Below are 16,529 nucleotides of genomic sequence, written 5' to 3'. Positions count from 1 at the left end.
GTCCACAACTTCTAAATTAGGGCTCTGAATATTAAGTTCAAAGTATATCAAATTAGATACTTCGAGCCACAGAAAACCAAAACCTGTTGCTGTCTTTTTATATATTATTTTATTACTTCAAAGGCTTAATTGTAACTGAAGCGCTTTGTGCATGCCCTTCTGTTCTGTTCTGATTTGAACAGAAGTCAAAGAATGGTTTGGGTTGGCAAAGATCATCTAGTTTCAAATCCCTGCCATGGGCTGGGACACCTTCCATTAGACCAGGTTGCTCAAAGCCCCATCCAGCCTGTCCTTGAACACTTCCAGGGATGGGACATCCACAACATCAATAGGTGCCTTGGCAGAACAGAATCAGTATCATGTGCCTTACTTAACCAATCACAATTGTTTTATGGATATAATTCCTCAATTGCAGACTGAAGATTTCAAAACCATATTTCTTGAATATGTTTGAATACCAGCTGACTCTCAGAAAACCACCGTTTGTTAATTACTACAATATTAGCAGAAAAAGGAGATGCAATTTTCAAGAACATCATTAAAAAATGCATTGTCCATGTGTTAGTAACAAAACACATCAGGAAATTAATTTGCATAAACTGCACATACATTGAGCACAGGATGGGAAGCCACAAATATTTTCAGACTAAATTTTCATAACGAAGAAAGGCAGGACAGAAAAACTTTAAAAACACAGTACTTCAGGGATGTTCCCCCCTCCTCCCCCAGAGATTTACCCCACATTTACAAGTGAAGGGAAATTATTTCTGCACCACTTCAAAGAACCTACAGCAGAATATGATGAGTGCCTGTCTGGGAAATGACCTGTCTTGGGCTGTGTGTCCCCTTTGTCATATGAATTCTTGGGTCTCAATTTTCTTCTTTTTTTGGTCCCATCTGCTGGCTGGAGGCTCCTGGGACACACACACACACACACACACACACACAAACCAAACCTCATAGCAGAAGTCACCCAAACTCAAATGCATTTGTTCCCCGAATGTAAATATGGGGGGAAATACAAAAGGCAAACAGATAACTTGAAAGGTTTATATGAACGTTCATTCTGTACTCATAAAAAGGAATGCCACAGCAGCATGGACACTTTTCAGCTCAGTCCTAGTCAATATAACTTGTCCCAGACACCTCTTACCTGCCCTCAGGTTTTATCCATCAGCCATCTGTTTTCTCTGAAAAGAGAGGTACGTCTGTCTCTCTTACATCCTCCTTTAAGAGGACTTTAAGCCTGTAGTTGCCTCTTCCATAGGGAAGACACCATGACTGGAAATTCATGGGGACAGAACTCTGCCCATTGTTTCTTACAGGTGACAACTCTGTCAGCATACTTTCCTGATCCTCAATTTAGCCCTTCTCCTTGCTGTTACCTTTCTTCTTTTCTCCAGCCTCCTAAAATAAGCCAGCATTTGCAACTGCCCTCAGGAACTGAGGCCTTTATTTTTTTCCTTGAGATGTGTTTACCTCTCCCGGGAGTTGAAATAATTATCCCCCACAGAGACAGGAGCACAGAAATACTCACCACACTGGCAGCACTGATATGTTCGCTTTGGGGCTTTATTTCTTTTATACGGTCTATTGTACCTCAGTATAAAAGACTTCGTGGTTTGAGAGCTTCCAGTAGCTCTCGTTTTTCACAAACAGGGGTTTCCAGATGGGTTCTCAAAAGCCACCCATTTTTCCCCAGCCTTGGCTCTCACTAAATTCAAGAGTCCCCCTGGGTATAGGGAGGACAGGAATCACACAGTGTGGGTCTTGGGCCACTTTTCCATAGGGGCTGATGACTTTCCCAGGTGCATTGCTTCTGCAGCTCGTGCCTCTCTTTTCCACCACCCAGACAGGAAAAAGCCACTCCAGCCAAATTTCTCCGCAGTGGCAGCACCTGCAAGACTGGTGCTGGAGGTGCCTGGGAGAAAAAAACATGAATATTGGAGTGGTATCCCAAAATTTCGGTAGCACAACTCCCTTGCTGCACGCACTCCTTCCCCACAGGCTCAGCATTAGTACACAGAGCACTGCTCTTACGTGTTCCCCCACCTGTAATGCTTTATTCCCTCTTTCTCACACACATGCTTATCTATTTTTATTAGAGAAAAGATGTTTTATGTAGGTCTGGAGGATTGGGTTTTATTTTTAAAATGTTTGCAATAGTACTTCTGAAGCATCCCTATCATCTGACAAAAAAGGGAATTTAATGCAAACCCATATTTCACTCGCTCTCCCAACACTGTTTCTTCCCCTACAGAAATTGTTTTATTGAATCTGATTCTTTTGAAATGAATTTGGTATTCATGAAAGAGCTCAGATTGATAGCTTGGAAAATGATGGCCAGATTTCTCCACAGAACACGTGTAGCAAAACTTATTTCAGACCCGCTGCAATGGATACTGGAGGAAGCTCAGTTTTAAAAGGGGTTCAGATGGAGTTTTGGTTCTAATCCACAGGGAAACATTTTACCCATGTGCACAACATCATGCAGGGCAGTGTTTCCACTGACACCCAGATTTCTTCACAGGTTCATTTTAAAGGCTTGCCCCCTGGATGGGGCTCTGTCAGACAGCAGTCTCCATGTTTGGTGGCTTTGGGAGGCAGCATAATGACAGACAATGGCCAATAATACAGTCAAACAATGATTCAAACAACTGATCCAAGATTAAAAAGGTGATTTATTGCCTGACAGATTCAATCTTCTCTTTCATCAGTTTAGTTAGAAAGAAAGGAAACAGCTGTATTTTAAGAGCAACTTTGAAAAACATGGTATGGATGAAATACGAAATGGAAAACTTTTTCTTTCTTAGAGTATCACCGAAGATTGCACCAAAACCTTACACTAGTGCTTACAAGGACTCCAAAGGACTTCATAGTTTGCAGCAGCCTTTCTACTTACCCGAGGGCTATGTTCCCATGGCCCAGTATGCACAGTTACTTTGATGTGAGTAAACACAGGTGCAGATTGGCATCAATCAAAAAAAAAAAAAGAAAAAAAAGAAAAGAAATATCTGTTTTATGTTTTTCCAGTAGCTCCCTTTTATTATCCTTTCCTTTTCTATCTAGCTTTGTTCCAAGACCAAAATAACAAGCCTTCAGTCCATGCACAGTTGTAGTGTTTGGCAAACTAGGGACTGGTATGACACCTGACCAAAAAGATGTTCCATGTTTAGAGGAAAAGAGGGTCCATCTTATTTTATCTCATTTATATCAGAGAAAAATAGATTTTGAAGTACTATAGATTTATTACAGAGAGTTTCAAAGAACCTCTTAATTATTATTCACTGCTTGAATAGGTCATTGTTAAAAGTGTTAATTTCAATTATCTAAATGCTTTTTCTGGCTTGTATGTCATTTGCAATAAAATTACTAGGGCCAGATTTACTGGTGTACACCATTTGCCGTGTGTAATTCCAACCTCAGCTTTACGACTGCTTTGTGTTGCTGGAGTGGGGAACTGAGCTTTCTAATGATTCTGGCATATAGCCTTTTCCCCACACATTCTATACCAATTTATTATTCCATGGTGGATGGTTATGTGCTTGCTGCAATTTACTTTAGAAACAGTATTAAAAATTAAGTTGATGTGCATTACATAATGCTTCATCGATTTTGTTAAACTTGCAACACAGGAATGCACCTCTCCATCACTAGCCCTAAATCATACATACATACATGTATATGTGTGTACAGAAAAACATATGTATAATAGAAGAGAAAGCCAAATTAAAGCCACACAAGCCAAACATAAATACATCTCAAATAACATCTTGGAGAAATTGTGAGGAAAAAACCCAGCACATCGTACTGCACCAGTCTGTGGTTTGGATGTGGGCACATTCATAACACAAATGAAATTCAATTTCCCCATGATTGCAGCTTCCAAACGAGTCCCACTCTTACGATGGCTTCACAAACCCCTCACCAACAAGTCCAGGACAGGGAAACAGCCACGTGCTGCTGCCCCTTGCCCCCTCTGCCCAGTTAAGTTATTGGGTTTCAGACCAATATTCAATATTCAAGCCCAGAGTTTTGGTGCAAACATCCATTGCCGAGAGCCAAACAGCAACAAATCAAACCCAAATCTGTAGGACTAAAGTGGTTCTGATACCCGAGTAAACAGGTTTTTACTAAGCAGGAAGAAGAGGAGTGTTTGGATGACCACCTAACCTTTTAACTAACATATAATGATTTCATTTCTAAAAACAGCAACTCTGAGTGAGTGCAGAGATGAGGTGTTTTATTACCCACATGTGTCTGCTTTAGATAAAGGTTTTACATTTCCATTTTGGAAAGGATTTTGAAAACAATTTTTGTTTAAAATATGGGTAAAGGAATAAAAATGGGTCATGATCGATTCAACACAAGAGATAATTATTGCCATGAGCTACAACCTGAGGCATTTCAGCATACACATGCCACTAGATAAATCTGACACTGGTGCAGCACCGTATGCTGTCTTCTAAGCTAGCCTGCTTTTCATCATACAGATGCCTTTGTATGATCTCTGGGGCTGTATGAGACTTGTAGTCAAATGCAGAGCCTTCATAAAGGTATGATCAATCATCTCTGCCAACCTGACAGTACAGACTCTGATTTATCCTGCCTCTGACTCATATATTTATTATAAAATCAAAGGTAGCTAGGGTTTAGCATCAGTACAAAGTACTGAAGTTTTGTTCAATAGTGAGCTGTTGCATGTGGAACAAGCATCAAATCCCCTGGCATTTAATGATTTATTTTAAATATATCTGGCACATGAATTAGCAAACAGAGATGTGAAATACTAACAGCAGCCAAAAGTAATTTATGAATATTGAATTGCACTGTGCAGTATGTCAAGTGAAAATACAGAGAGAATTCCCTTAAAAGCTTCTTTGCCTGCCCCAGCTTTCAAGCAGAACACTTGAGGGAACTGTCCTGAATGCTCAAAAAGAAAAGAAAAAAAAAGAATATTGAAAAAGAAAAAAACTCAGGAAATCTGAAATGTCCCCCTAGAAATGGATAACAGATATTTTTAAACGAAGCCGTTGGTAATTGAAAATATGTAGGTAATTAAGTATACACAGATGTCTAATCATAAAATTCATTGTTGTGCATATAGTGTCCAAATCTCTCAGTATCCTCCCAGAGTTTTCATAACCTCAAGCAGGGCATGTCACGTGCCCAAATTTTCTAACACCAGGTTGGCTGTGTCAGGATCTCTCATCGGGCATTGGAGTGCAAGGATTCTCTTAAAATGCTACAGCATATCCTGGATACCCAAGAGGAGCTGAGTATTTGCCGTGATAAGCTTTAAGATCCTCCAGCCTCAATCTGCAAACAAAACTGTATGAGCTGGTAAGGGAGGAGCTGCTTGGAACCGCTTTAGAGCTTTATGTGACCCTAACTTGTGATTGTGTTAAAGTACTGCTACAGCCTGGAAAACTGGTTTTCTACGTGTGAAGGACTGGAGAAAATGATTACTGGCTCAAAACAACTAAAGTGTGTGGCAGAGGGGAGGGGGTGCAGATAAAGTTCAGCGTAGGTGGGACGGTGCACTGCTCCAAGCCCCCGGCCCTGGAGCCTCTAGTCCAGCCCCAGAAGGGCTATTAGCCACTGGCACACCGAAAGCCCCACCTGGGGGGAGGGCCCTGGGAGACCAGAGCAGATAAAAGCAATTGCACAGGTATACACATGGTCTCAGCCCACCGTTTAGATTTACAGTAGCTGAGATAGCGCTGGAATTCAAGTGGTGATTATTAATCTTTCTCTGTTCCCTTCCTCTCTCTCTCTCTCTGTCTCTCTTACTCTCTTTCTTCTCCTAATTGCCTCTTCTTGAAATCTGGGTAACTTGAAGTTGGATGGGTTAGAGTTTGCTAAGTCAATGCCTTGTGAAATGCTTTCTTTTGATTGAATATCGCTTTAAAATTTACCAAGTACCCTTATTTTATAAATTTTGCCGGTAACAGTTTGTTTTTTAACCTCCTGAGAACATTGTCGTGTTCTCCCTTGTGCTCATCTCAGAGAATGGAAGTACCTAAGCCCCCTTTAAGAAGTGAGCCAAGTGAGCTCAGAGCTTTGCTCACTGCGCAAAACTTTATAAAATAAGGGTACTTGGTAAATTTTAAAGCGATATTCAATCAAAAGAAAGCATTTCACAAGGCATTGACTTAGCAAACTCTAACCCATCCAACTTCAAGTTACCCAGATTTCAAGAAGAGGCAATTAGGAGAAGAAAGAGAGTAAGAGAGACAGAGAGAGAGAGAGAGAGAGAAACGGTGGGCTGCAACCACATTTACACCTGTGCAATTGCTTTTATCTGCTCTGGTCTTTCAGGGCCTTCCCCACAGGTGAGGCTTTCCGTGTGCCAGTGGCTAATAGCCCTTCTGGGGCTGGATTAGAGGCTCCAGGGCCGGGGGCTTGGAGCAGTGCCATCCCACCTACACTGAACTTGACCTACCCCCCTCCACACATACACACTTTTTTGAGCCAGCAATCATTTTCTCCAAGTCCCTCAGAATACGATGAGAGTTTTCAGACGAGGAAAAATATTTCAAGCAGATGGGCAAGAGGAGCACCCACCTTAAAATTAAATACAGATGCCTCAAAAAGCTGGCTTGTGAAGGAGGCACTGAAAGGCAATGCTTTCAGTGAAAATGTATGTGTAGTCTTCAGTCAGGTGAATGTAGGAGAAAGCACTGAGGAAATGGAAAGAACAATCATCTGCCTAGGAGGTCATGTTTATACCTCTAAGATTTTCTTCATTTTCTCTCAGATATTTTGCCAAGTTTGGCAGAATGCACACATCTATACAGTCTAAAACCTCTCAGGCTTTGCACACATTGTGACCTGGGCTGCGTCGCAAGCCCTTCTGAAAGCCTTGATCCACTTTAAGCCAGAGATCCTGCCTTGATGCTTTTAAACAGTTTGATATGTAAGTACCATGAAAGTTCAGGTTCTCAGGAAGATTTAACCATCTTTACCAGTCTGACTGCTATGCTGTGCTATGCATATTCATTGATTAGTATCCTTAGAAATCAGCTGGAAGTCATAATTAAGACAAGTCAGCATTACTAGCAGCTAATTGTACATGTACTTTAGATCCAATTACTCTGTAATGACTGAGTGGCAAAGAGATATTGGCAGCTGAAACTGCATCGAATGGCTTTCTTCCAGGCAGAGCCAAAGGCACAGCGTAAATTTAGAAAAAGATCCCGTAACATTTAACTTCTCATAATTAACAGGGAGGGGAGGGGAAAAAATAAACCAAACACACACACAAAAAAAGAATCACATAAAAGAAAAAAATCCACCTAAATTCCTAGGTAACAGTTTTATGTGACATTGTAAGTACAAGTATGAGAGGTGACTGCAAAAGCCAGCTACTGTTTAAAACCCCGGACTCCAAGTTTCCCTGAATGACCTCTGGGCTCAGCAAGGCACCCGTCTGGAGCTACAGTCACTTGTTAACATACAGCTCTTGGTGCTGAGGTGCACCACAAAGGAAGGGATGGCATTTCCTTTTCAAAGATGTAGGTGAATTCCCGGGATCCAAAGAAGGCCTGTAGAAAAAGCTTAGCAGCAGGAAAGTTCGGTAGCTTGTGTTGGGAAGAGAGAACGAGCTAGGGAAGCATAAAACTGACTGCAGCTACAGCACTTTTATAACCATGTTGGATCATCATCAATATGGTATTTAGAAAATATCAAAGCTTTGGTTTAGATCACAACACCATAGACATTCTTGTTACAGGGAATGTAAAAGAGGATCCAAACTCTCTTGATAAAGTCAAGCCTTTGTTAGAAAAGGTGTTTTATCCATTTGGGTCTTTGCACTTCAAGGAAAAAATTATTTCAAAAGTTTCTTTGAATAAAAATGAAACAAGAAAGTAAATGTAAACAGAATTGGTGTCAGTTGCTGACATGCTCCCCAACAGCTCCTTGGAAAAAAGACAACAGAAAACAAATTAAACATAAAACCAACATACAAGAAAACTACACAGGCTTCCGAAGGCAAGCAGAAAACTCCATCAGTTTGCCAAGTCTCAACAAATCCCCAGTTCATGTTTAAGGCAAGGAGGCTTTCTGCAGTTACTCCAGACTCATCACCACAGAGGACTGGTTCAAAGAATGCAGGGGGATGTTCAAAAGGGAAAAAAAAATCACAATTGATGTCTTCTACAGACAAGAGCACCTCTCTGGGCACAGAGATATCTCAACCTGCCATCTCCCTTTGGCAGTACCAGGCTTCCCTGAGACTTATCCTGGAGAGCCAGCATGGGCACAAGTGTACTTTTTTAGGATGGTTGTCCTCACTTGCACAAAAACCACCTGCATAGACTATGTATAGAGTGTGAGTAAGTTTAAGAGTACAATCCAGTTCAAATGTCTGAAGTTCCAATGATGTTCCCAAACTGGCGTTTGTTACTGGCCTTCCCAGTGCCAGCAGCCGTACGGACACTGCGGTCACTGCAGAAGAGTCCCCAGCCTCAGGCAGCAGCCCTGTAACCAAACAGGGGTTATCACACATTGCCCTTCCTCTTGACCACTCCTTCCTGGGTTCAAACTTTGGCATTTGTACCCTTCCCAGACATACTCACACTTCACACACTGGATTGCAGTGTGTTACCTGCTCCATGCTCAGCTGTCCAAGCCATCTGTGCTCTCCAGGCCATTAAACACAATATTTGATAGGTATGTTGGAAAAATGAAATATCTAATTCCTCCTGAAAAAAAGATCAACACCCATTTCTCTAAGACCTGTGCTGATTAAAATCTGTCTGGATCCTGATAAATGGTTAATGCTTGAATCAAAAATTCTGGAGGCACTGAGCATAATGGAAAAGGCTTTTCATCTTGTTGCATCAACACAATTAGCTACCCACCCTGTGGATATAGGTAACTTCTATCTTCTTCTGTAGAATAATATTTGAAAAACATTCTTAAATTGAAGGCTGATTTTCCTCTGAAAATCAAATAGAAGGAGCACACACATTCAGACAAAGTGTTATATTTATATATAGGTAAGGCAAGAAAAAAATAAAATTAAGGATCACTGAAAATCTTCACAGAAATAGTCTCATTGGCCTGACCACCTCAGGCCCTAATAAGAAATATTATATATAAAATGTATCCTTTATTCTAGAAGAATTTCCTTTATGACTCTGAAGAAAATATTTAAAAGTCTTAAAAAACTTGATGCTTGAAAAAAAATGTTGTAACCTGGTTTTCCTCCATTTGTGAGGATATAATTCCAGGTGTAATAAAAGTCCTTAATATTGACTTTCATAATACAGTGGAAACTGTAATAATTACATTATTTTGTATTGTAATTACATGTAGTAAAGAAACTAAGCCTGAAATTAGAATCCTTGTGCACTCTCAAAAAAATAGTTTTTTATTTTGCAGGTATTTTTTTTTCTTCCTAAAATATACAACTTCACAGTCAATGAGTCATAGGATATCCCTTGGGACAAATTAACCCCTTCCATGAAATAAACCCAGCAAAAATGTGTTCATTGAATCAGGCTTCAGAAACATTTCTAACCTTTAAAGACCACAATGGGAAAATAAAGCAACATTCAGTCATATTTACGGAGCCCATTTATTTCTACAAGTTAACACTGCCTACATTTAAACTTTCAAGTAACGTGGCACAATAGGGGTGAATACACGGGATGAAACAGTCAGAGCTGAAAACCACACACCACACACTCTTCAGGTAGTTTTGCTTTGGATCCCATGCACTCAGTATCCGTCGGTGGAGGAAAGGGTTAGGTGCACTCCTGAAGGGTACCAGATTATTTCTTTCAGAGAGAATTAGAGTTTGTGTACTCTCAAGACGCTCCATGATGACACAGGCCAAACTCTGATGAACAGGGATGGCAGGAGATGACCTCAAAGACAGAATTCTGACCCAAACGTAAGCACTAATTAAACACATCTACTGTGAACACAAAAACCTGTCTCAAAATGTTTACCTAAAAAAAGTTTCAAATAACACTTTAAGTTACTGCAAACAGAAAACATTTAAAGAAAAAATTGTTTGCAAAATGTTTTCTGTGTCTTAAATTACTGCTCTTCTACATTACTTGCATTTCCCTACTTCTGTGATATTCCACCACAGAGATACAAAAAAAGGAAAACATATATAAATTTAGGACATATTACTGTACACCCTTAAAGCAGAGGATATTCTGGATATATACAACACATATACAATACACAGTCTCCCTTTACTGTAGTGGTCTGGCTACAAGTTGTGCTTTTCTCCCAATTTAGGAAGTTTTAATGCTGCTTAGTTCCATAAAAGCTTTCATGAAACATATGATTTGCTGACAGCAGACAGCTCAAAAAGTAGTGCATTCAATAGTTAAGTATTATATTCTTAACAGAATGATAACAAACCTTAATCTTAAGGTTGAGTAGTCGTTAACAATATAAAACTGAATTTCTAAGCATTAAAAAATTTCTTTATCTACAACTCTCTTTAAAAAAAGGGCAAAACTTCAGCTCATTCTTGAGCCAGAGCTCAGCTCAAAAACAGTTCTGAAGGTGAATTTAATTTGATTTTATCAGTTTTGATGGCTTTTCTCTGTTTCTGCTGAGATAAAACCCCTGAGAAGGCAGGCAGAGCACCTGTTCCTCAGTGTTCCAAAGCCCTGTTAACTGGAGTGTGCTTGAGTGAAAAGCCCACAGATCAGGCGCATATCCTACTCAGATCAACAAATCTGCTTTAGCTTGCCTTATACCTTATTCATAAAAAGGCACTGCATTTATGGCCATGTCTATACCAAGTTCCCACCAGTGACATCTATTTCTGCCTACCAACACTGATATAAAACTTTTAAATCGGGTTTGCCTGACTGATAACTGCAGGACCCTATGTTTCCAGATAGGAAATATTCATACAGCAACAGAGGTGACATTCAAATGTTTTGACTCCTTTGAAGGTGATTACTCAAGTTGCTGGATTTCCTGTGTACATGTACACAAAGAAACACTGGTAAAACCAGTAATCATCTCCAGACTGGTAAAAACTTTAACACGCATAAAATTACTGTTCCCATGCTAAAATCTTCCTGCCCCACTGGCAGAAATATTAAGTCTCAAAAGACGTTCCTGTCAGCCATAGTATAAGAGCTCTGGAATGAAGAAACCTTGAACTTGCCACCACAAAGGTGTGGAAACCGCTGTGCTTCATCATCAGTGTGCTGGGGCTTCCAGCAAGCCAAGAGAAGTCAAATCAGGCTGCCAAGCAGTTTGACAGGAAGAACATATTATGTGAAACTCAGCAGGTTTCTCTCACCCTTTCTCTGGTGAGAGCTGGGAACTCCAGGGACAGCAAGCAGGATACATTCTTCACAGAAGATCCTACTATTACTCACACATCACTTAAACCTGTTTTCAGTGACAAGGCAACGAAAATCCTAGCTTGACGAACCTACAGTTTGTTAAAATAGGACTTTGTAACAAAAGAAATATTGAAGAGACGAGTTCCCTCATAACACAAGTTCTTGCTTTCTACATATAAACCAACCACATTAAAAAATATTTTGCAACAGCATCGTAAAATACAGTTCTGGTAAGTGACTTGCTCGGTTTCCATCTTGACTCTGACTTGTTCCTCCAGTTTTCAGGATGTTGAGAAGGGGGATAAATCTCCCTGCTCTCTTGATTTCAGGTTGAAATGAAACAGCAAGCCAAAAGCTGTACATGAAGATCATGATTTCTGGTTTTCCTCTGATGGGATGACTTCCAGGAGGATTTGTAATGTTCTGGTTACCCTGTCTGCAAAGATAAAAGCATACATATGGGAAGTTTGAGGGTTTTTTGTGAGGGAGATGGGGCAGGCAGAAACAGCCAGAACAGCCAGAAACTTATCTTAGCTGCTATACAGCCTATTTGCACATATACATATATAATTTAAATTAAAAAATTTCTTGTTTTCTTCTAACTATGTTTTCTTTGCCTCTGATCCTAGGCTATGCATATACAATAACAATGGAAAGGTATGGATGTATAATCTTATTCAATAAATGTCTGCAAGCATTTAAAGGCTATCTTGAAACATGACTACTCTGCACAACAGCTTAGTTTTAACCAATTTTCTATGTTGAAATAAATGTCTGGGAGAGTTCAAACAAGTTAATTTAGCTGTAGCAAGACCTGCCTAAGCAAAAAGAACAAATAAAAAAACCCCTAAAATTAAAGGAAATAATAATTACAAAGCTTCACAGGTCTAAGAATATCACATATCCAAAGAAACTTCATGCTGTCTTTTTGTCACGCTGGACATTTATTTCCTTCTACTGCTTTTGTTGGTTTTCCTTTTAGGGTAATGATTCATAAATGGCACAGTTAATTTACATACAGAACAGTAAAAGAGCATTCTCTTACTATTCCTTTCACTTGTCACTCTTTTTTAGTAGCCTATTTTAAATAAGCAGGAATTGTTGTAAAAGAAAGTTCTGATTTTCCTTCTCTGTTCTTGTATGACACAGAAATGTCAACACTGACACCAGCGTAAAGCAAGGAGGGTAAAACTGTGCAACTCACAGAAGATATGAACTGAAACCACTTCTCTGACCTCCTGTCTAAGGCAGACTCCACCATCTTTTGCTCTTTTCTCTGGATGTCACCAGTTCAGTACGAAGCCAGCTTGCCCTTAGACTATAAACTGATAGTGTCAGAGGGGCTGAGAGTCTCCAGGGACTTCATTTTCCTCCCACCTGCCTTCCCTACCCACAGTGGGCATGTCAGAGCTGGGCTGAGCGCGGCTGGGATGAAAGACAGGAAGAAAGCCAGCAGCAGGAAAACAGCAGGACTTCGCCCCTGCCATCCCACCTCTTCCAAGTTGGAGGCTGAACAAAGGGATAACCAGAATTTTATGAAGCTGAGTGATGGTGTAACAGCTCTTGGAAAAGGGTATGGCAGCAGACGGAAAGCCTGGGCAACTCTGGAGTGAGTTGTGATTTTAATATCCTGTTCACCAAAGTGGACAGAGCCACCAGCAGCAAGACATTGCCCACTCCTCCATTTCCATGAAGCAGTTTTGCTCTGTGCTGGGATGAAGCCATAGGGGACGAGACAAGCTGGCGGGCCTGGTGGTCTTCTTTGCATTTTTTGGTTGCAATGGACTCAGAATAAATCAGTATACAGAGTATTTTCCCCTAAAGAATGTTCCAACCAGTCTCCAGTCAGTATCTCAATACTGTCTTCTCAGAGTAGTACCTGGAGTTACAGGACTAGCTTCACATTTGCCACAAGACAATTTAAGGTACTGTGATGGTACAGATAACTTCCCCACTCCACTTTAAACCCTAATTTTCCCTTTCAAGAGGAGAATTCACTGAAAATAGGTATCAGGGGACCACCTTCATAAAAAAACCCAGACCTGGTATCTACATAAGCACCACATAAAGTTTGGGTGAGGAAAGAAAGCAGGAGTTTAATGCATGTATGTAAGACTGGACATGAAATCTATGACAACAAAATGCTAGGATAATTTCCTGTGGGTCGCATCACAAGCTCGACCAAGAGAAGTAAACTGAGCATATCACATTTTGTCCTGAGTGAGCAAGTGCCATCCTCTGGTGTTGCTAAATAACCCTGACAGAGACATTTCGTTTATAAAGAGATGTCACTTCCAGCAAGGGTTCAGGCTATGAAAAAAAAGTAGGATTCAACTTTTAAGCTCCCTGTAATTCAATCCGCTGAAAAGAAATAGATGTTTAAATATGAGTCTAAGGTTGGATTTTGGACTGAGGAAGTGCAAATAGAAGTATTCTTGTGCTGATGCCGTATCCTTTTACACACTGATCTGCTTTGTAGTATTTGCTAGGCTTGACTTTTTTCATTTTCACATTAGTTCTGCAAAAAGCAAGAAAACAGAGGTCAAATGAAGCCTGTACTAGCTGAAAATTATTTGTCCCAGCACATCTGGTGCTACAGCAAAATTTCTTTGGGAGAGAACAAAATGTTATTCCAACTGCAAAATATCATCCAGAACCTACGAACCCACGAACTGTGAAGTCACCTTTTGTCAAATACAGTAATTTCATTTGGAGAATGGGCAATGTAAATGCCATTGAGGGCAGTCAAAACATACAGAAGACATTCAACCTTGGGAAAGGATTCCTTGGGTAATCCACTGGGGGACTCTGCTCGTGTAATCAGCCTAAAACCCCTTTCAGAAATGTATATATCTTCAAGCTGGATATTTTATCCCACTACTCATCGTGGCTGTTCAACATCCCTCTCCTCTGATCTCTACAAAGCCTATTCAGAATACTGAGCCTGATCTTATGTGGGGCTGGTCTGTATCCATGTGTTTTTGCACCATTGCTGACCTTTGCTTAAACAGCACGTGTTCCATATAGGGTTTATGAGGAGCAGTCATCTCTTTCTGCCACAGCACAGTGGGGCAGCTGAACCCATCAGTTCCTCAACAAGGTGACTTAGCGAATGGGTAAAGCCCTAAACCAGCCTGCCCATGCACTGATCTGGGCAGATGAAGCAGCCTGGGCACAGTTTTGGTAGCACAGTACTGTGTGCAGACTAACAGGCTCCCACTCCCCCTCTGGTATTACATGAAATGCTTTGTTGAAATCTAAGGAGATTGTATTCCTCACATTCTTCTTCATCTAGAAAAACCAGTTATCTCCTCAAAGAAAGCTACCTAGTTAATCTGGCAAAAAGCTACCTTTTAAACAACAATCCCATCCTTTCATTTTGTCCTTTACCTCGTGTCTGGAACAACACTTTCATGCCTATGTACATCTAATGCATATTGTTTCAAGGTTAGAATATCAAGCTTGCAGCTGGTCAATGACTTTTCTATATCTCACAGAGGTACCTTAAGTGAATTTATCCTTATTCAATGCCTTTAGAAAATGTTCTCAGGCTACACAATAGGGATCCCTTAACACTCACAAAATAATGCCAGTTTAATGACTCCACACAGAAGGTTTATTGCTTCTTCTGAGGAAAAAGAAAATCTTTTTATTTAACAAGTAAATCTCCTCTCTGCTTCACCCCAAAACTGTCAGCATCAGTTTTCTGTCATTACCGTTGTTATTTTGGGGATAATAATTGCAAAGCAAACAAGCTGTTTCACCCACTGACTGGCTTCTGCTGCTTTCCCCTCTGAGGCAGTACACCGTGCCCATCCATAGGCATGACACAGGCACCAGGCCTCCTTTCTAGGAGGAGAATTTTGTGTTATCTCAAAAGCTAGAAATTATTCACCTTTATTGTCACAGCTGGCAGAAAAATCTTCACATTTATCCAGTCTACCTTACAGAGAATATTTTTTTTTTTGCCCAAGTAATGTAGTCCAACACTGGCATCCTGTGGCCAAAGATTCAAGTGACTATATTCCAAAACCTCTGAGACATGACAGAAAACACAAAAAACTCCTGGGGTTTGATAAGGGAAAATTTCCCAGTCCCTAAATGTCAAGACTGAGAAATTATTAACAGACTAAACTCCAACTATTTAATAGAATGTCTTTTCGCATAAAATTGCTTTCATTTGCACTGGAGGTTTCTACCCATTCCCAGGACACTGCAAATAATTTATAACTTTATGGATATAAAATTAAGAGTGTGCTAGCCTTAAACTAACATATTTTTCTGTAAATACTTTCTGCCCTATTGTCTATGGACTTCCCAGCATGAATTGAGTGGGAAATTCATAGATTCTACAACAGATAGGATATATAATTATGTAACATATTTATATAGAGAAATACATATAACTGGTTATAGTGTAATAACATATATATAAAAACACTATTATTTTCTTGTGAGCATATGATTTTAAATCATTGCTTAAGACTGCAGCATAGAAGACAATATGCATTTTTGATTCCGCATCTGTACAAATAAATTATTTTTAGTTAGAAACTTTCACAGGTTGAGTTATAGTTTTGCAGAAAAAGAGATATTCTTTTGGTTCTGTTTGACAAAATATCTAGCATTCCTGAAGTATTTTGCCAATAGTCTTGTTTCATGTTTTGAAAATTCCCTTCATTTTGGAAATCTATCCTTCTTAGAAACAAACAAACAAAATAAATAAATAAAAGAGAAGAACGGGCAGCTATAATAAATGATACTGACTTCTAATTGAAATGTTCCAAATAATCCTTCTCACATCAGAACTTCCACACATGCTTTCAAAAACTTTCAGAAATGGTATACAAATGATTCTCAGTGCATTTCAGGTGTGAAATAGTACAGACAAATCACAAAAAAGTCATTTGAAGAAGCACAGAAACAACTTCCATAGAAGCATTTCAGGCATGTTATATTTTGCTATCATTTTGTCAGGAGCCACTGTTAAGGACAATATCCCCATAACCAACCTGCCTGAACCTGTCCCATTCCAAATACTCCTCACTGGTCCACAAATGGATGGTCTCAGCAGGGAGCACCAAGCCCATCCTGTCATCACAACTGTTGTGCTCAAGGCTCCAAACTGATTCTCCAAGAAGTGTAGAACTGTCTCTATTAGCACAGAGCAACGGTCAGGGGAAGGGGATGGGT

At 40.0% G+C, this 16,529-nt stretch overlaps 1 protein-coding gene across 8 annotated transcripts in view; it reads right to left on the bottom strand.

Moving 5' to 3' along the window:
- Positions 1-9,356: 9,356 nt before the first annotated feature.
- Positions 9,357-16,529, bottom strand: part of SLC7A11 (solute carrier family 7 member 11) — a 222,657-nt gene continuing 215,484 nt past the window's right edge. For all 8 annotated transcript variants that reach the window (XM_027690024.1, XM_027690025.1, XM_027690027.1 and 5 more), the window contains one exon: positions 9,357-11,772. In XM_027690024.1, the coding sequence (XP_027545825.1) occupies positions 11,705-11,772 (68 nt within the window). In that variant the 3' untranslated portion in view covers positions 9,357-11,704. The remainder of the gene's footprint in view (positions 11,773-16,529) is intronic.

This window comes from Neopelma chrysocephalum, unplaced genomic scaffold, assembly GCF_003984885.1.
Source record: "Neopelma chrysocephalum unplaced genomic scaffold, ASM398488v2 Primary Assembly neopelma1_79, whole genome shotgun sequence".
NCBI classification, from domain to species: Eukaryota; Metazoa; Chordata; class Aves; order Passeriformes; family Pipridae; genus Neopelma; species Neopelma chrysocephalum.
This window is presented reverse-complemented; position numbering and strand designations above follow the sequence as displayed.